The sequence below is a fragment of the Tenrec ecaudatus genome, chromosome 11 (genome assembly GCF_050624435.1).
Source record: "Tenrec ecaudatus isolate mTenEca1 chromosome 11, mTenEca1.hap1, whole genome shotgun sequence".
Taxonomy (NCBI): domain Eukaryota; kingdom Metazoa; phylum Chordata; class Mammalia; order Afrosoricida; family Tenrecidae; genus Tenrec; species Tenrec ecaudatus.
In genome coordinates, this window is record NC_134540.1 from 62,917,013 (window position 1) to 62,936,762 (window position 19,750).

Genomic DNA, 19,750 nt, shown 5'->3' on the forward strand with positions numbered 1-19,750 from the left:
TGGGAGAAATACTAGACTTCCTACCCTGTAAACAGTGAAGTCTCTGAAACCCACAAGGGCATCGCTGTTAGTCAGCATTGACTCAACGACAGTGACTTTGATTTGGTTTGCTTTCAAACTACAATGTCAGACTGGAATAATCACTGTAGAGATCACATACCCTCAAAGCCCCAAATGCTTGCTAGCAGGCCTTGTACAGAAAAGGTTTACTGACTCCAATGTAGTGGCATGCATTTTCTTTGTAGTTTGAATCAGAGAATAGCAAGCATGTCATTAGGAAAGAACCACAGAGGTGTAATCTCTTAAGTCAGCACCAGAATCCCCTTATTACACCCTAGTTCCGTTTATGTTGCCTCTTTAATGATGAGAAGGTACTTAGTAGACTTTCTGTCTTCATTTTAAGGGAGCTCTAATTAGTGGCAATTTTTCCTTTTATGAAAAAGCCCAATAACTTTTACACATGGGCCCTGTGTAGCTCTTAATCTCACCGCCATGCCTCGGTTGGCAAAGAGCCACTGTGCTTTACCAAGCTGACTCTGTCTTCAAGAGGGGAGGTACCATGTCTGTTTGATTAACATTCCATCCCCAAGACTTATGCACAAAGTTAGGTACATAAGAGACTCTCAATGAGTGCCGGTTAAGTGAACTTCATGTTGCCCATGTGTGTGTGATAACTCCTCACTCAGGCCGCCCTCTGGTAGGTGAATATTGTTGTATTGCCCATGTGTGTGCGATAGCTCCTCACTCGGGCAGCCCTCTGGTAGGTGAATATTGTTGTCATGTACCATCAAGTTCATTTTAACTCACATCGATGCCAGAGGACAGAGTAGAACTGCCCCATAGACTACAAACCCGGATCTCTGGTTGAATTTGAATAACTAATCTTTACGATCGCACCTCAGCCTTAACACATTTGTGCCACCCACGGACTGCAGAAAGTCCCAACACTCGCAACAATTTCCTTAACCCAAGATGACTGTTATTCAAAATGGCAGATGGTTATGGCCTTTTTAAGAAAGCGTTCACAGTTTACTGTGCATGATTTTCAACCCAGTTGGCTTTTCTGATGCCAACTGCCTTCGAGCCAAAATATGAAGCCAGAGTAATGGATAAGTGGGAAACTACATACAACCTACTGCAGTTTTATTGCAGAGATCATAAAGTCGACATCTGACTTGAAGAACTACATGAACTTTCCAGTGACCTGTGAAAATCTGGACCTGGTCCCATTTCCTTGAAGTTAAAGCTCTGTTTGTATATGCATGTATATCATCAAAAGGTTTACTAGAAACATAGATTAAATAATGTTTCCCTTATTATATCTATTACATACATTTATATATATAAATTTTTTCCATGTGGTTTTCTCCCACAAATCATCTTACAGTTTGGAGCAGACAAGAGCGATCGCATTTATGATGACATGCCTGATATGGAGAAAATTGCAAATGTTCTACAGGACTACCTTGATGATTACAATCTCACAAATCCCAAAGACGTAAAGCTGGTCTTCTTCCAGGATGCTATAGAACATGTTTCAAGGTACAATGCGATAGTGTGCTCACTGCGTTGTTCTAAGTTCTTTTGGTTTAAAAGATAAAAGTAAAGTTATATAAAACACTTTACAAGGATTTCTAGATGGACAAAGGTCTGCTAGGATATCTCATCATAATTTCAAAGGTTTTGGACTATATTTTAAATACATCTGGCATGGACTTTCTATGGACACCCAAGTGTTATTTTTGCTAAGTAGATGGTTTTTTAATGTTCTGTCTTCTTGTTTACAAAGATGGCTAATTACATACATTCCTAAAGAGGAACTTCAAGTCTATGGAGAAATAAAATGAATGGCAGGGTGATACGCCACAATTGCTGGATGGGGAACTACGAGCCAGCAGCCTTCGGGGCTGTGACAGGCCTTCCCAGCAGAAGCCACACTTGTGGATTTGAAACTAATGCTTCTGCTTTGCTTCTTGCAGGATTGCCAGGATGATCCGTCAGGAACGAGGCAATGCTCTGCTTGTTGGAGTAGGGGGCACGGGAAAGCAGTCTCTTACGAGACTTGCAGCTCACATATGTGGTTACAAATGTATGCAGATTGAACTGAGCCGGGGTTATAACTATGACACTTTCCATGAAGACCTGAGGAAGTTGTACAAAATGGCAGGCGTAGAGGACAAGAACATGGTTTTTCTCTTCACGGACACGCAGGTACATGCAATAGTTACTGTGTCGGAGCAGGAAAGATATCGGTGCTGCAATTCTGTGTGCTCTCCGTAGTTTGTAGGCCGAAGTGCAGAGGCTTTCAGTGCTCTGTACTTTAACAGTGTGTAAAGTGGACCAGGAGATTTGTTGGTTGGTTGGCCAATGTGAAAATCATAATATGCTGTGTTGGAAAATTTTAGTGGTAAATTATGAGTTAACAATTTTTTTTTCTGGAAATGTATTGGCAATGGGTACTGTGTTAGGCAAGGTTGACCGGAGAAACAAATCCAGGGACACTCGTATATGTCTAAGAAAGGACTTCATATCAAGAAGTAATTATATATCGTGAAAACATCCCAGCCCAGTCCAACTCAAGTCCATAAGTCCAGTACTAGTCCCTCTTCAGACTCACGTAGTAACAAGCAATGATGCTGAATGCAGGATGATCACAGGGTGGGAGGGTGTGGAGTTGTGTGGATCCAATGGAGGTAGGAACATCTCCAGGGCTCAGGCAGGTCTCAGAGTAGCTTGCCGGCAGGCAGGAAGATGCAGGCTGAGAAAAAGGAGGAGGTTCCCAGGACCCTCCTTATGAGAAGGCCACGCCCACAGGGAGGCACCATCAGGCTGTGGATCTGACTGACAGGTTGAGTACTACCCATAAACTTTCGTTATCTCCAAGGTGACATGAAATTATGTAACGACCTCAGGTACCTAAAATCATTCCATTTCCCTTAAAAATTATAAGAGCTGCATACAAAATTTGATATATAAGAATATTTGGCTCAATGTCTCTGAATAATAGTTAATAATTTAAAATAGCCTCATTATTCAGGGAAAGAGTTACACAGCAGATTACAGCATAAGAGTGTAAAAAGTATGAAATTAAATTGTTTCCATATTTACACTCATTAACATGAAAAATATAATATGTTGTTACATCATAACATTTTTTCAATGTTTGGGCTTAATACTTATGTAAACAGATAGGCCACATACACATACACAATGTAAAAACATCTAGGCATGGAATGGTGAGTGATTTTTACTTATCTGTAGTTTCTAACTGTCCTCGTTAGAAACTAGATTCTTTATTAAGGAATTTTTAACACTTATTTTAAAGATCAAACAAACCACATTGGGGGAAAAAAAAAAAGCAAATTCCAGGGGTTAAATTTTCAAAGACAAAATCACCTTGTCTTACTCCACTTTTAACAACAACCAAAAAAATTTTTACTGTTGAAAAGCACAATAAATCTAAAATGTTTTATATTAGCGATAAGGAGATGTGGTCATAATAACAAAGATTCATAGCTATATATATATGTATGTGCAAATCTATGTAAAACTTATAAATGTGGAAAGCAATTGAAAGAAGCACAATAATAAAAATAGAATTTAGTCTGCTGCTTACTGGTAAAAAGAAAGCAAAGTAAGTGTGTTTTAAAAATATAAAAAATGTAATTTCTATAAACCTAACTAGAAAAACAAACACCTTGTACAAAGAAAACTGCAAAACAGCACTAGAAACAAACAAAGACGAGACTTACATAAGCAGAAGACTGTTCCAAGTTCATGAATTAGGAAGACTTAGTATTGTGGAAATGTCATGTAAGGCAATCTCTAAATATAATGCCGTTCCTATCTAAACCCTAGTCTTCAAATAAATGGAAAAACTAAAGACCACCTTTATGTCCAAAGGGAAGAAACCCGGGAAGCCTCTCAGTCTCTGACTTTCAAACACATTGCACAACCTCGGTAGTCAAAAATGCTTGTGACTGGTACAACAGAAACAGAGACCAAAGGGCGGGATAGAAACCCGGGAATAAGGTCGAGCATCTACAGACATCTGATTTTTGATAAAGGGCTGAAACCCATTAAATGGGTTTCAATAAGTGATGCTGGTGAAATTGTATCTTCATCTGCAAAAGAATGAAACAGGGTCCATACCTCAAAATATTCAAAATCCATGAAGTATTTATGAACTTTCATTATTAATTTGACTCCTTTCAATTTGTTCTAAGAGAATAATCTAATTGGAGAGAAAAGCTATAGGCCCAAATATATACTAAGGACATAATTGAGATTGTGGACCATCTAAGTCCATCAAATAAATGTATGGGGCAGCAACAAAATGATATGACTATATATGATAGACTTCTACACAATTGTGGATTGACATTTATAATAAGAGCATAACTCAAATGCTTAGACATATAACTTAAACCTGTGAAGTGGCCATAACTTCTAAGAAACATAGCAGGAAAGAAAAATTAAAAACTCAATGAGCTTGCTAGCTATGTCATTATGATTTTATATAAATTTTTGGATTATCTTTTATTAAACACATAATTAAGACAATGCTGTTTAAGTTACATGTTTACCTTACCATCCATATTCATAAATACAAAGCGGTGAATGGGTTGAAATGACCGTTCTGCTTCCTTCTACAGATTGTGGTGGAGGAATTCCTAGAAGATATAAATAACATCCTGAACTCGGGTGAGGTGCCTAATTTGTTTGAAAAGGATGAACTGGAGCAGGTGTTAGCTGCCACGAGACCCAAAGCAAAAGAAGCGGGGATTTCTGAGGGGAATAGAGATGAGGTAGGACACAGCCAGACTGACACATGGTTTTGTAAATGGAAAATTGTCTCAGTATTTTGTTTTTAGAAACCCACACATTGTTTCAAAGGATCTGTGAATAGGGAAGGGAAAAAAGAAATGTGCTTGGGAGACTCTGAGCTTCTGTTAGGAGTGATGGGGAATTTGGGGGAATTTTGCCCCCTTTGCCAGGAGTTGAGGCCAGCCCATAGCTACCACTTAGGGCAGAGAAGAACTGCCCCCGAGCATTTGCACGGCTGTGATCTGCATGGAAGTGAACTCCCACATCTTGCTCCCCCACAGTGGATCTTCCAACATTGGTTAGCAGCGGAATCCTTAGCTGGTACCCCCAGGACTCCTTAGTACTTTCTTGGACATGCACTATTTTTTTAAAAATCAGCACATACACACACTGTAAAAGAGTCCCTGAGTAGAATTATTCCAACATAATTGGGTTTTCTTTATAATCCTGTTTATTTCATCTTATGAGCTTAAATTATTGATTCACCAGGCTGTGCAAAGCAAAAATAAATAAAACAGAAATCCTGCCGTGCCACGGGAAGTCAAAGTCTTGTCCCAATTGGCCGGCTTCTTTAAGCCCAAGTGTGTTAACACACCTGCCGTACCCACCTGAGGAGAGCCCGGGACGTGAACCTCTGACCTACCAGGAAAGCAACCACACAACCAAGACAAGACATTTCTGCTCACTCCAGAACAAGTCTCGCCGCTCTTGACTTTCGACAACACGCTAGACTGCATATGCGGACCCGTTCCCTCCTTCCTCCACCTTCTTTAGCTGTGTGCACTTGGGCGAGGGGATGGGAGGAGGCAGGTCTTTCTCATGCCTTTCTTTTGGTCTGTCACGAAAATCTCCTGGATTGCTAGGTCAAGGTTCAAAGTTATGGACAGCTGGATATGTACTTCAGCCACTGTGTGCAGCATCATGGGAAGGCCGTAGAGACTCTAAGCTGAACCCCTAGCACTGAATGGAAGGCACCCACTGTCCAAATCAGTGGCCGGGAAAGCTGCTTTGCAGCATTCATTCCTGTTGAATCTGGAAGCCTCTGAGCCAGTCAGCGAGCCCGCTTTGCAGCTGCGCCTGCCCCACCAGATCAGAGAAAAGGCTCCAGGACCATTCCCCCGGGGCTGCCTCTCTCCCAGTGAGCCACTCTCCCGAACCAAAACCTGCCGTGATGGCCTCCCTCCACCTTAGGCGAGGGATCTCCGCAAATACCTGGTGAAGAGGACCTAATCCTCATCACAATACAACTGCACAATGTCAGTTTTCACCTTTCCAGACCGCATAATAGGAAGAGATGGTGGCGGCTAGTGAGCACAAGGCAAGTCATGTATCTACGGTGCTGTCTTTCTGATATTTGATGCTTTGATTGATGTTAGATGCTGCCGAATTAATTCTGACTCATAGCCCCCAATCTTAGATATTGGTAATGTCAGTTCATTAGCCAAAACTTATTTTCTTAGTTGCTTCATCCTTGGTTCAAATTGAAAATATGTATTTATCGCTTTTTTTTTTTGGTCAGGTGTTTCAGTACTTTATTAGCAGAGTTCGGCAGAAGCTGCACATTGTTCTCTGCATGAGTCCCGTCGGGGAGGCTTTTCGGGCCCGATGTCGGATGTTTCCCTCCCTTGTGAACTGCTGCACCATTGACTGGTTTGTCCAGGTCGGTAACAACCTTGAACGTCTCATGGAGAAGTTGGACTTGCTTGAGTTCATATTGTCAAGGAAGAACTCACGGCCTTGGGTATTATTGTTAAAGGTCACTAGGAATTCATAATAGGGATGAAATCACCATATGTTGTCAATGGGCAAAAATGGCACATGAGTTCTAATGTATTTAGCAGTGTGGACCTTATTGGTGATCTTGACAAGAGCTGCTGTACTGGAACGGTGGGAGAGAGAGACCAGGAGAGGTCCGAGAGCAAGTAAAGGCTGCTCTTTCGAGGAGCTCATCCCTAAAGGAGAGCAGAGAGATGGGCCATCGCTAGAGGGGGGTGTGCAGTCTGCGAGAAGGGCTTTTCCATGGGAAACACAACCTGAGCCTGAGCTGATGAAAATGGTCCCGAAAGAGAACGAGCGCAGTAGACAATGGGAAGGGTTGTGGGACCAATACTGTTGAGTCTGAAGGGCAGCAGCATCGATGAAAGGGCTGAAGGAGCATGCGCAGCTAGCCCCAGAGGCACAGGAGAGAAGACGAGGTGGAGAAACACTGAGACAGGTGAGGGGCCACGGGGCAGGTCCGTTTCACTGCTTCTATTTGACAGTGATTCAGGAAGCAAGACCAACCACTGAGGGTAAAGAGAAAAGAGGATGAGTGGAGAGAACAAAGCACGAGATAACTGCTTAGACGAGTACAAAGGGGACGCGTTAGAGGTGGCGTCGTGGTTACACATTGGGCTGCTAACTGCGAGGTCAGTAGTTGAAACCACCAGCCACTACTCGGGAGAAAGATGGGATTTTCTACTCCCATAAAGAGTTCCCGTCTCAGAAACTCACATGGGCCAGTTCTACCCTGTCCTATAGGGTCACTGTGAGTTGACATCGACCCGATAGTAGTAAATCTCGTGCTTTTTTGAGAAGGGCTTCTGAGCCACACGAGGGGCCCCATGACCTAGTTGTCATGAAGTTAAAGTGAGGACAGTGGGTGTGGACGCATGTTTGGCCCAGTCATACTCAGCTGCACGGAGTAACAGACTGCATTTGAGTAGGCCTCAGGGGGACTGAGACACAAGAGAGAGGCGATGGAGTTAAAGTGTGACCAGGACAATGATTGTAATGATGAGCCTGAAGTCCAAACTGCATAACGAGGACTCGAGGTCCTGGTAATATGCTTTATCCACAGAACAATCCAAGGACACGCTATCATTTATTCAATCAACAAATACTTATTGCACAACATCTGTGTATCAGACTCTGAGCAAAAGCAGACTCGGGGCGCGCTCAAATGGACAGCGAGCCCTTTGCTGGTTCATTCGCGAAGGGGCAGGCGGGGCGGTGAGGTGTGGTGGGGTGGGGTAGGGTGAACAAGGCAACAAAGCGTTCTAGAGAATTGTTTTTCTTTCATGGCTCAGCTAACTATATAGTATTAAAGTGGCCAATAGATTTGTCCAAACGGTTTTCCTATTTAGTGGCCCAAGGAAGCACTTCTTTCTGTGTCAAAGACCTTTTTCTCCACTGTTGACCCTGGCAACGTGGACCTGAAAGAGAAGCTCTCGCTCATGTGCGTGTACGTGCACCTGAGCGTGTCGCAGATGGCGGAGCGCTACTACACGGAGCTGCGCAGGCGGTACTACACGACGCCCACCTCCTACTTGGAGCTCATCAACCTCTACCTGTCCATGCTGAGCGAAAAGAAGAGACAGTTGGTTTTAGTAAGTTCCATGTTACCCATGGCAAATGGGTTTCTTTTTCTTCTCTGTGTGGCTTGAACTCAAAGTGGTTGCCAGAATAAGTGAACGGTCTCCGCGCGGATTTCCCTGCATCCCGACCTGGATCCTTGAGAGGCTGACAAAAAGGCATCTCGCGCTCCACCTGGAGTCTGTCCAGCCAGGGGTCTTCCCGTTCTCGATCTTTCCGGGTCGTACTTGGTTCATTCACACATCTTGACTTGGTGTAAACATGGGAACATTGCGACAGCAACAGCATTCAGGGGCCAGTCACTTCTGCATCATTCAGCACACAGAATAACTTTAGGTAAAGCGATAGAGATGGGATTTTGTTGTCTAACATGTCAGTGGTTCTCGTTAACAACAAGAACTACTTTTTTCATCATGTTATTGGGGGCTTGTATAATGCTTACCACAATCCATACATTCGTTCATTGTGTCAAGCACATTTGTACATTTGTTGCCCTCGTCATACTCAAAACATTTGCTTTTTACTTGAGACCTTGGTATCAGCTCCTCATTTTTTCCCTACCTTCCTCCCTCCCGATAATTTATAAATCATTATTTTTCCATGTCTTACACTGACCAATGCATCCCTTCACCCATTTTTCTGTTGATCATCCCCCAGGAAGGGGGTTATATGTAGATCCTTGTAATCAGTTCCCCCTTTCTACCCGGCCTTTGTCCACCCTCCCGGTATCGCCATTATCACCACTGGTCCTGAAGGGTTCCTCTGTCCTAGATTCCCTATGTCTATACCAGTGTACATCCTCTGGTCTAGCTGGTTTTGTAAGGTAGAATTGGGATCGTGATAGTATTGGGGAGGAAGCATTTAGGAACTAGAGAAAATTTGTGTGTTTCATCATTGCTACACTGCACCTTGACTGGCTCCCTGGGACCCTTCTGTAAGGGGATGTCCAGTTGCCTACATATGGGCTTTGGGTCCCCACTCCACACTCCCTCTCATCCACAATGATATGATTTTTTGTTCTTTGATGCCTGATGCCTGATCCCATCAACACCTCGTGATCACACAGGCTGGTGTGCTTCTTCCATGTGGGCTTTGTTGCTTTTGAGCTAGATGGCCGCTTGTTTACCTTCAAGCCTTTAAGACCCCAGAGGCTATATCTTTTGATAGCTGGGTACCACCAGCTTTCTTCACATTTGCTTATGCACCCACTTTGTCTTCAGCAATTGTGTCGGGAAGGTGAGCATCATAGAATGCCAGTTTAATAGAACAAAGTATTCTTGCATCTGCTACCTTAATACTAAACTTATAAATATATGCATATAGATCTATTTCCCCATTGTCATATATAAATATATTTACATATGTACATACTTGTATTTAGACCTCTATGAATGCCCTCTGCCTCCTAGTTCTTTCCTCTATTTCTTTTTACTTCAAAAACTTTTTTATCACCCAGACTCTGTACAACACACGAGCCCACCACCTCTCTCTTGCCGTGCAACCTTGGACTTATAGGATGTAACTTCTTTCATCCTGAAGAGAAAATAAGGTCTAAAAATAATTGTATCTTTCCTCGTGGACTGTTGTTGAATTTAAATATGATACTGGATGTTTGTGAAGCACCTGGAGTTTGATCTGACACAGTCAATGAGCTCAGAAACTAGGGGCTGCCGATCATCGCCGTTAGGTGTCAAATAACATTGTAAGCACAGTAAAATGGAAGCATTTAACACTCAGATACATAATCCTTCTCAGCAGATTCACAAACCCACTGCCATCAAGTTGCTTCCCACCCATAGTGGCCCTAGAGGAGAGAGTGGAGCTGCCCCACAGGCTTTTCAGAGACTGCACATCTGTACGTAGCAGATAGCCTCATCTTTCTTGCATGGAGCAACTGATGGGTTTCACCTGTTGACTTTGCAGTTAGCAACAAAATATTTAACTCATTTTGTTATTGGGGTGCCTCTCTGTGGATAATTACCTGATAAAATACATGCCGCACAGAACAGAATCTGCCTATTTGAACCAAAGCTTTCTACACCGCCTTCACTCACACACACAAAGTCTGGCAGCCAGACCCCACACCTTTGATCCTAGTCAGCAGTTCCTAATTATAGGGGAGTGGGTTCATGTCCAGCAGCCAGAACTCGGCAGAGTCAGCTCTGTCTCCCTGGGGTCTCAGCCTGCCAGCCCACCTTGAATGAACAAACTCCTAGAGCAGCAGTCTCCAGGGATTCCTATTGGAACTCGTGCTGTATCCACTTGATAGACTCACACAAGCCAACAGAGGGGAGTAACACTGAATACGATGTGGTCTCCACCCAACGTGAGCTCACAGCCCAGTGAACTTGATGACTGGGGCCTGGAGCCAAATCCACCATGTGCGTGCCAGAGTTACCCCTTCAGAGTCTGCTACTTGAGGCGCTCTACTGGGTCTTGGCTTTAAGCTTGAAATTTATAAATCTAGGCTTTTCTGATCCTAGACATGAGTAAACCTAGAGTTGATGATACTCACTAAAATGGGTATTTCATTGTCGTTTAGGCACTAGGTCGGGTGAAGAATGGTCTGACCAAGCTATTAGAAACGAACCTACTAGTAGATAAAATGAAATTAGACCTCTCAGCTTTGGAACCTATCCTTTTAAAAAAATCACAAAATGTTGAAGAGCTGATGGACAAACTAGCAGTGGATCAAGAAAGTGCCGATCAGGTAAGCCGCGTGACCTGACAGTGCTGACAAGAATCACTCAGATGCAATGGACTAATAGATGTGACGGAATAGAATGGTAGATAAACCCAACCATGTTTAAGTACTTAAACAATTTCCCCCAATACATCATCCAGTTCTCTCCCCCAAAATGGGGTTATTTCCATGAGTGGGACAGGGGGCATTATGAGCATGGCGTCACCTACATATCTGAAGCAGCTAGTCCTCTATTCAGAAGGAAGTGTTATGATAGTAAGTTCCCCTCCGTTGTGCTACAACATGGCGTGAAGAAGGACACAGACTCACTCACTGCCACCAGGTCAATTCCAACTCACAGCAACCGTATAGGCCAGAGCACAACTGCCCCTTTGGGTTTTGAGAGCTTAAATGTGGGTAGGCAGCTAGGGAGAGCATGCGGCACAATGCGGCTAGTCCCCTTTCCTCTTTGCTGCAAACCAAAGGGCAAATGGGACTTCTTATTGCTGGTTTTGAAACATTGAAATCCAAGTACTGAGACTACTTACCCAGCCATCTGTTAATGACTAGGTCCGTCAAATTGTACAAGAAGATGAAGCAATGGCAAAAGTGAAAGCCGAAGAAACCCAAGCCATAGCTGATGATGCACAGAGAGACCTTGAAGAAGCTCTCCCTGCTCTCGATGCTGCCAATAAAGCTTTGGATTCCTTGGATAAAGCAGATATATCTGAGATCAGAGTCTTCACAAAACCCCCAGATATGGTCATGACAGTAATGGAAGCAATTTCCATTCTCCTGAATGCAAAGTGAGTAATTCAGATTCATGTGTTGCCAGAACCACTAGTGGGATTTCTTGATGGTTTCCCCCTCCATTTTATTATATATTTTCATTGTCTTCTGCATTCACTCCGTGATTCAGTCATTCAAGAAGCAATTTTTGAATATCTATTTTGTGCTAGATAATAGAAGATATCAGGATAAAGATTTCCCTACTAGGGACATGCGGTTAGTAATAAAAGAGACATGAAAAATAAAATAAAAATCATTTCAAAGCAATATGAGAGTTGCATTGTTTGGGGAGTGCTGAGGAGGGAAAGTTCCTACGTCCACATGGTTATTCCGGAGCTGATGCTCAGACAGTGGGACCTTACATGCTTGCAGAATGAGATGGGGCTGGTGGAAGGCGGAATAACTACTTCATGAAAGGTCTTGGATGTTGTGCTAGCCGTTAAAGTTATACATCTCATCCCGAAGACATGTAGTTTCCAAACTTTCTTTAACAATACAAACCATTTTTCTTCTTCCTGAAAAATTTATGTCATGAGGAACCAGCATTCCTATGCAAAACTCATAAGAGCCAAAGGAGAGGATCCAGCACTCCCTCCTCGGGGCACCAGAGTGAAGTCTGGGGGCTCTTCAGAGAACAAGGGGGTCTGACAACCATTAAATATTTCTTACACAGACAAATTTTCATGTTAGAAAGAGCAATCTGGTGAGAGTTCAGAAGGGGCAAGATGGACCAAGAGAATTATATCCAATTGGAATGTGATTGGAATGGTCCTGACTAGAGATTTTAAGGCAATGGAGGGAAAATGCAAATGCCTAAGGAATTTAAATAAAGTAAATCTATTAGAATAAAATAAAACTGTTATCTCTGTACTGCCTTACCTTTCTAAAACTGTATGACTTTTTCATTCTTTCTCTGCCAAAATTGAGATGGAAGGAACCGTAGTTCCTTCCCATGAATTGCAGTATACTTTTACCTATAATATAGGAATAGAAAAAAAAAAACGCTTATTGGAATAATAGGGTAACGTTCTCAAGGGAAGGCATTTCTTTTGTCCTTTGGTTACTTTGTTACGGTGCTACTAACCTATCATGTTTGTCTTTCAGGCCCGATTGGCCAACAGCAAAGCAGATCCTTGGTGACTCGAACTTCCTGAAAAGGCTGTTAGACTATGACAAGGAGAACATAAAGCCGCAAATCCTGGCCAAACTTCAGAAGTATATCAACAATCCTGACTTTGTGCCTGAGAAAGTAGAAAAAGTGTCCAAAGCCTGCAAATCCATGTGCATGTGGGTACGGGCAATGGATTTGTACTCTCGGGTTGTCAAGGAAGTTGAGCCAAAGAGACAGAAACTCCGTGCTGCCCAGGTACATTGTGTTTTCTGTATTAGAGAATTAAAAGTTGTGGGCGTCTATCACTCAAGATTTTATTCCTTAATAAGGCCACTATGTCCACACACCCCACCACACACCCCAACACACACACACACACACTATAGGTGGTGGCGAGGCTCTTGGAAATTAGCTTTCTTCTAATCAATAGCTAACTTGGCAACTTGTTTCTTCTTCTTCAGAAATGGCCTCTAGGATGAGCCACCTTCAAGCATAAAAGGGAAAATAAGCAAAACTACCCGAAAAGAGGAATGTGTCTGTAGGTGTCTTCTAGCTCTAGCATCTGTTGGTCTGTGCCACCAGGTGTGAGATGTGTGGGCTTCTCAAGTAGAACAAAGCATGGTCACTCAGTGGAGCAGGTGACCTAGATCATGAGGAGTGTAGAACAGGGGGTGGCAACCTTTTTATCTACAGGTCTAGATAGTAAGTAATCCATGCTCTGTGGGCTATTTGATCTGTCTCAAAAACAGCCAGGCATCACACAAATGATTGTGCCTGCCTTACTTCCAATGTTATTTCACTTCTTGAATCTCTCTAAATGAGGACCCCTGGAGCCCAAATTTATACAGCTCCATGTGGTGTCTTAAATTATCATATGCCATGACATTTATTCTTCCCTTGATTTTCTTCAAGACCATTTAAAAATGGGTTCTCAGGCTGTACAAAGAGCAAGCAGCAGGCTGGTGATGGCCTGCAGCCTGTCCGCCTGTGCACACTGACCCTGCTCCAAAACCCTATTCGGTAAAGACGAGTTCTTACTACACCACTAGTTTCATCATTTAAAGTTAATATTCCATTGTAATAATGAATTCATCCCAACAGTTGGTATTCCTGTTTCCCTAGTCCTCTTAGGAATTTTTTGTTGGACTAGTTCGCTTCTGTTCTGTTTTTTTTTTAACTCTATTTTACATTTGTGCTAACTCTTTTGTATCTGCATATCAAAATCATTTTTAGAAGAAAAATCTAGGGTAAAAGTCATATTTATAAATTTCATATATATTTTTGAATCTGCAAATTCAGCCTTCCCTGGGGACCTCTTCTTAACTATTTACTTGACGTTCTTAGGCTGAGCTCGATGTGACTATGGCGACCCTGAGAGAAAAGCAAGCATTGCTGAAACAGGTAGAGGACAAGATAAAGAACTTGCAAGACGAATACGACAAAGGCGTGAATGAAAAGGATAGCCTGGGTCAGTAGCTCCTAGAACGTGCAATGGTCAGCAATGCCTGCTTCCAAAGGCAGAGTTCTCCAAGCATCCCCGTCTCAGCTTTCACCCAACACGTAGGATGTGTTTCCATTCATTTCCTTCCATTAACCTGGGAGGTGTGTTAGTCTGGGTAAACTAGGCACACAAATCCACAAAAACTCATATGGATAAGAGAGAGTTTTATATAAAGGGTAAGTATACATTAAGAAAGCATTCCAACCCAGTGCTGTCCAAGCCCATAAGTCCAACGTTTAGTCCATGTGTCTGACACCGATCTACAAAGTCCTTCTCCATCTCACAAAACACATGCAATGATGCTGACTGCAGGAGGAAAGCTGAATCAGTGAATGTGTAAGCATCTCAGTGCTGGCAGAGGTCTCCACACGGCTGCTCCAGCACCCAGGGCTGCACCAGGGTAGGTCCATGTGACTTCTCCTCAGGGATGTCTTGCAGGAAGTGAGCCTTGCCAGCTGAAGCAGGAAACTGGCAAAGGCGGCAGCACTCTGGTCCAGCCATCAGAAAGCAAGAGACCGGAGAACTAGAAAGGCGAGGCTCACTGAGCCATTTTATCTCTGTCCTTCCATTAATCCCACATGTTTTTATCGGCCAGGTTGGCACAATAAACCTTAACTATATCAGTAGGAAACTAGAAAAGGCGCATATATTACATAGAACCAGACTTCCTTGATCAGGTACGGTGTTATGGTTATTTGAGAGGCATATGGTATAATGAAAGGCTACATATGCATTTGATATAGAAAAACAATGACTCCCAAGGCAGAGCGAGGGCATCATTTTTTCCCAGAGTAGCGGGGTACCAAAAGAGAGTTCTTTACATGGAAGAGGCAAACTTGCTTTTAATTCTGAAATCAGAAATAATCCTGAGTTTGTGTGAGCCTTCATCACAGAGATGGACTGACATAATTAGCTAAATAATGCTAATTTCACTATAAGCCAAAGCAGTTGAGTAACTGTTCAACCTGAGATCTGGTGGTTCCATAGTAGAATTCTTACCTGGATTTACCCATTTGATTCCTAGTCGATGAACCCCATGTGTAGTCATCACCTGTCGGTGGAGACTGACATGTGGCTGTGATACTGGACAAATTTTCGTGGAGCATCAACACTGACAGACCAGGGAGAAAGGCCTGGAAACGAACTTCTGAAAAGCCGCTAAGGCAAACCCTGAGGGTCACCGTGTCCAGAGCTGCAACTGGGGTGGGAATGGAGCGGGGCCTGGCAGTGCTCTGTGCCATTGCACATACAGACAACAACACACCGTGAACATTTTAGGAAAATACCAAATAACAGAATTGGATTTCTTATCCTTTTCCCAGCTAAGAACATGGCCCTGACACAAGCACGCCTCGTCCGTGCTGGAAAGCTGACAGCAGCGCTAGGAGATGAGCAAGTCCGATGGGAAGAAAGCATTGAGAAATTTGAAGAAGAGCTTTCCAATGTTGTTGGGAATGTGTTCATAGCCGCGGCTTGTGTGGCCTACTATGGCGCATTCACGGCTCAGTACAGGCAATTGGTGAGAAAGCCTGCATCCTCCTCCCAGGGCTCGAACGTAGCGGGCACTGTGAAGGGTGCCGGTTCTCCTGCGTTCAGATGGAGGTTCTCATGAGGGAAATGGGTTGGCATATTCCACGGTTCCCTGCCTCTGGGTGTCAGCCAGTGATGAGCTAGCTATCCCTAGACTGTCCATAGCACAGCGCCCCCTCCGCTTCTGCTGCCCTAAGCAGCTGCTCATCACAGCATCACACAGCCCTGTGTGGCCTGGGAGGGAGGACAGCGAGGTCAGAGTCCCCCTCCCTGCTGAGCAGCAGTAGCGCCTGAGCTGCCAGGATGGAATGTTCTCCATTGGGAGCCTGCTGCCGAGAGCAGGGTCATGGAAGGGGACTGGACAAGGGACAACTCTGTGGCCCATTTAATCTTCATCTTTAAAATTAATAAAGCCTGCCATTTATCAGAAAAATAACAGTTCCAGCCAAGTGAGCTTCCCAGGAAATTGAATTATTTAGAGGGATTCTATTATTTAAACCCATCTCTATGAAATATCTTTCTCAAAAACTTTTCACTCTTGTCTTTGCCTGATAAGAGCTAGTTCAGTGTAGAACTCATCTGTAGACTGAGGAATTCAGGGGTCATCTGGTACTCGGGGCATAGTGGGGTGACAGTGTTCTGTTATGCCGGGCTGTCCCATTGCCTTACTCCTGAACACCCGCGTTTACCGAGAGCTCCTCCCTCTGAAAAGTCACATGAGCTCTTCTTCTCCAGCTTATCGACTGTTGGATCACGGATTGCCTGGATCTGAACATCCCGATCGACACTTCCTTCAGTCTCATTAACATCCTCGGAGACCCCTATGAAATACGGCAGTGGAACACGGACGGGCTGCCGCGTGACACGATCTCAACAGAAAATGGTATTTTAGTTACTCAGGGGCGACGGTGGCCCTTGATGATTGACCCGCAGGATCAGGTATGTAACAGATGCTCACGGCTTTTACACCATGCTGAGAACTGTAGAAGTTGGATGTAACATAGACCCACTCCTCACTTACCAACACACTGAGCTTCCCCAGACCAGCTTATAAATGTAAAAAGAGCAGCATTGTATGCCAAGAGGACTACATCAGATCACAAAATGGAGGACAATGTCATCATCACATAACTGACATATGTCATCGTGACCTGACTGACAAGAGGTCATCGTGACAGAAATGCCAAACCATTGAGAATCATGGCCTCCCCAAGTCCTCACATCACTTCAGCTGTCACAACCAACGTTGCTCTCACCGCACACCTCCACAGTCATTGCTGCCGGAAGCACCTTGTTAACGTACGATCCTTTCTTCACTCTTGTGGGAAAATGACAGTGAGTGAGGAGCAGGTGTCCTGGTAATGTCACAGCAGTGTCAACCCAGGAAGAGGTTTGGAAGTCAGCTAGTTGAAGACCCTTCTCTGGGGGAGGTGGGAAGTCATCAAGGAGTGTTGAGTGTTCTGCACACTTGCTCTAGACTGATTTGTCTAAGAGTCGACCTTTAGTTTCCAATACTTATGAGGACAGACATTCATGAAGGCTTGGAAGGTTCAAAATGAAGCCGGGGTGTGATGGATCTTGAGTAAGCTACCCCGAGTTTATAGAGCCCAGTGGCCAGCCTTCCCAAGTCCAGGGATCAGCCTGCGCTAAGTGGTGTTTGGAGAATGGAGCCACTGTGAAAGGAAGGAGACAGCTTGACTATCATATGACTCTTTACCCAGGGATCTTTTTACTTCATTTGGTCCAAATTCGAATAACAGCAAGTAGGCCTTAAAATATTTCTTTGGTGGGAGCATCGTTTTATTTTATTTTGTCTTTATTTTTCAAAATTGTCTTTAGAATGAACAAACTTGCTGAGCTTGATTCTAAAAGCTTCCCCTTTCTGACTATGAAAAAAACTCAGAAGTAAGTGCCCTGCTCTGGCCTTTCTTCCACAGGCAAACCGCTGGATAAGAAACAAGGAAATCAGAAGTGGCTTAAAGATCATCAAGCTGACAGATAGTAACTTCCTACGTACACTTGAGAATTCCATCCGACTTGGTTTGCCTGTCTTACTGGAAGAGGTGGGCCGATTGCTTTCTGATCTCGTGTTGGCTCCCAGCTTTAAGATTACATCTAGAATCCAACACAGGGAGAGCTGCGTCGTGCCACAGACACCTGACAGCGCCAGTTTCAAACTGGTCAAACCACTTTCTCCTGGAACAATGGACTCTCACGTGGAGAGGAATCTGTTGACTGGAGGAAATGTTTCCTGCTCAGACGCTGTTTGGTGCCAAACAGGGTGGCCTCTATTTCCTGATATTGTTGACTCGTAGGATTCTTTGAGCTTCTTGATAGTAAAAAAACAAAACAAAAAAACCCTGCCATTGGAGTGGATTGTGATTCACAGTCACCCTGTGGGGTAAAGTAGACCTGACTTTCTGAGACTGTAACACTTTATGGGAGTAGAAAGCCTCATCTTTCTCCTGAGGAGCCAGTGGGTGGTTTCAAACTGCTGACCTTGAAATCACCAGGCCAGTACAGAACCAAGGGCTCCCTTGATTGTTAGTAATTCTCAAAATCTGAGCTAGTTACTAGTATTATCCCATTTTACCAGCTAGGAAGTTGAATCACAGAAATGTTAAGTAAACTGTTTGAGTCGACTTGCTTGCCTTAAAAATCCGTCATTGTTCCCACTCCTTAAAGAGCACGAGAAGTCTGGGTGCACTGTTTCTGATCTGAAGATCCCAGGCCTGCCTGCAGCCTCTGCAGCTAAGAGATAGGGAGATCATTAGTCCATCAACAAGATAAACACAGGCTTACTTGTACTTTCTCCTCTGTAGTGAACAATTTCACTTAGGTTTCACCACATGCTGTGATTTCAAACATGAAATTAAAAACATGTGAAACTGTCCAGTACAGATTAGTAAGTAAGCATAAGAAAGCCTTGCTTACCGTGCTTACTGCATACTTCATTCCTGTCAAGGCTTATACATCTGGAAAGGAATTTTGAGTCAGCAGGAAGGTGCTGCGGGGTTAGGAGGGTCACACATGCCAGCCGTACCTGGAAGCAGAACCTTTGATATGAGTGGAGCAGGGTGGGGGATGAAAAATTATTTCCTACAGGTGAGTAAGTAATCCTGTGTTTGCCTTCCTTTTTTAGTAACCAAGCCCTTCAGGAGAGGGCGAGTTCTTCCAAAATACTTAGGCACCAAACTGGATTCTGGATACAAAGAAGGGAGGTCCAGCGAGGCTCCCCTCTCTCTTGGCAGTGGAGGAACCACTGACGAGCAGCCTCTCAACTCGAGAGCAGTGTTCTTGACCGTGGAGGGTGGCTCCTGGTCAGGACCTAAGACAGAAACCGAGCATTCTGAGAGGGTCTGCCCTGCACTCGGTGATGAGCTTGGTGCTTTGTGCTCCCAGCTGCTGTCTACATTTTCTGGGGTGGTTTTTTTCAAATCTTGTTTCTGGGGGACAAAATCAATTTGGTCAATCTCTATCAGCAATTTTTAAATGAAACAGAAGAAAATGAAAGGGGAAACCCCACAAAGGTGCATTTATAGGGAGTAAGGGTAAATTTTATATGATAACTTTTTGTTTTAAGCCCTCACAAGAGTAGAGAGCATGCCGCCGTGTGAAATCAATTGGCTGCTGTGTATCACGGTCAAATATCAGCAAACCTCAAGGGCCTTAGAACCCATCAGCTATTCCCCGAGTTGATATGGCAATTGGCAATGTCACCATACCCAAATACTTTGTTCTTTTTTACAGTTTGATTGATATGTCATTTGCATATTGTACAATCTAATAGTTCAATCACATTAAACTGTTGCGCAGTCATCGATTAATTTCAGACCATGTTCTTCTTTCTTGCGTTCATTGTTAGCTCCCTACTTCCCCCAGCCGCCATTGCCATGCCCTTTGAAGACTGTTGATCCCTTTATGATCGCTATAGATTTACCCAGCCTGGATTTCA

The 19,750-nt window shown here is 43.7% G+C and overlaps 1 protein-coding gene across 1 annotated transcript in view; it reads left to right on the forward strand.

The window, feature by feature from the left end:
* The window catches only part of DNAH6 (dynein axonemal heavy chain 6), a 256,202-nt gene that overhangs the window by 166,186 nt on the left and 70,266 nt on the right, over nucleotides 1–19,750 (forward strand). Inside the window, exons 44-55 of the mRNA XM_075562653.1 lie at nucleotides 1,388–1,542; nucleotides 1,980–2,211; nucleotides 4,656–4,808; nucleotides 6,347–6,487; nucleotides 7,953–8,195; nucleotides 10,724–10,891; nucleotides 11,435–11,670; nucleotides 12,758–13,019; nucleotides 14,109–14,232; nucleotides 15,588–15,784; nucleotides 16,531–16,734; nucleotides 17,733–17,858. Of these exons, the coding sequence (XP_075418768.1) occupies nucleotides 1,388–1,542; nucleotides 1,980–2,211; nucleotides 4,656–4,808; nucleotides 6,347–6,487; nucleotides 7,953–8,195; nucleotides 10,724–10,891; nucleotides 11,435–11,670; nucleotides 12,758–13,019; nucleotides 14,109–14,232; nucleotides 15,588–15,784; nucleotides 16,531–16,734; nucleotides 17,733–17,858 (2,241 nt within the window). The remainder of the gene's footprint in view (nucleotides 1–1,387; nucleotides 1,543–1,979; nucleotides 2,212–4,655; nucleotides 4,809–6,346; nucleotides 6,488–7,952; nucleotides 8,196–10,723; nucleotides 10,892–11,434; nucleotides 11,671–12,757; nucleotides 13,020–14,108; nucleotides 14,233–15,587; nucleotides 15,785–16,530; nucleotides 16,735–17,732; nucleotides 17,859–19,750) is intronic.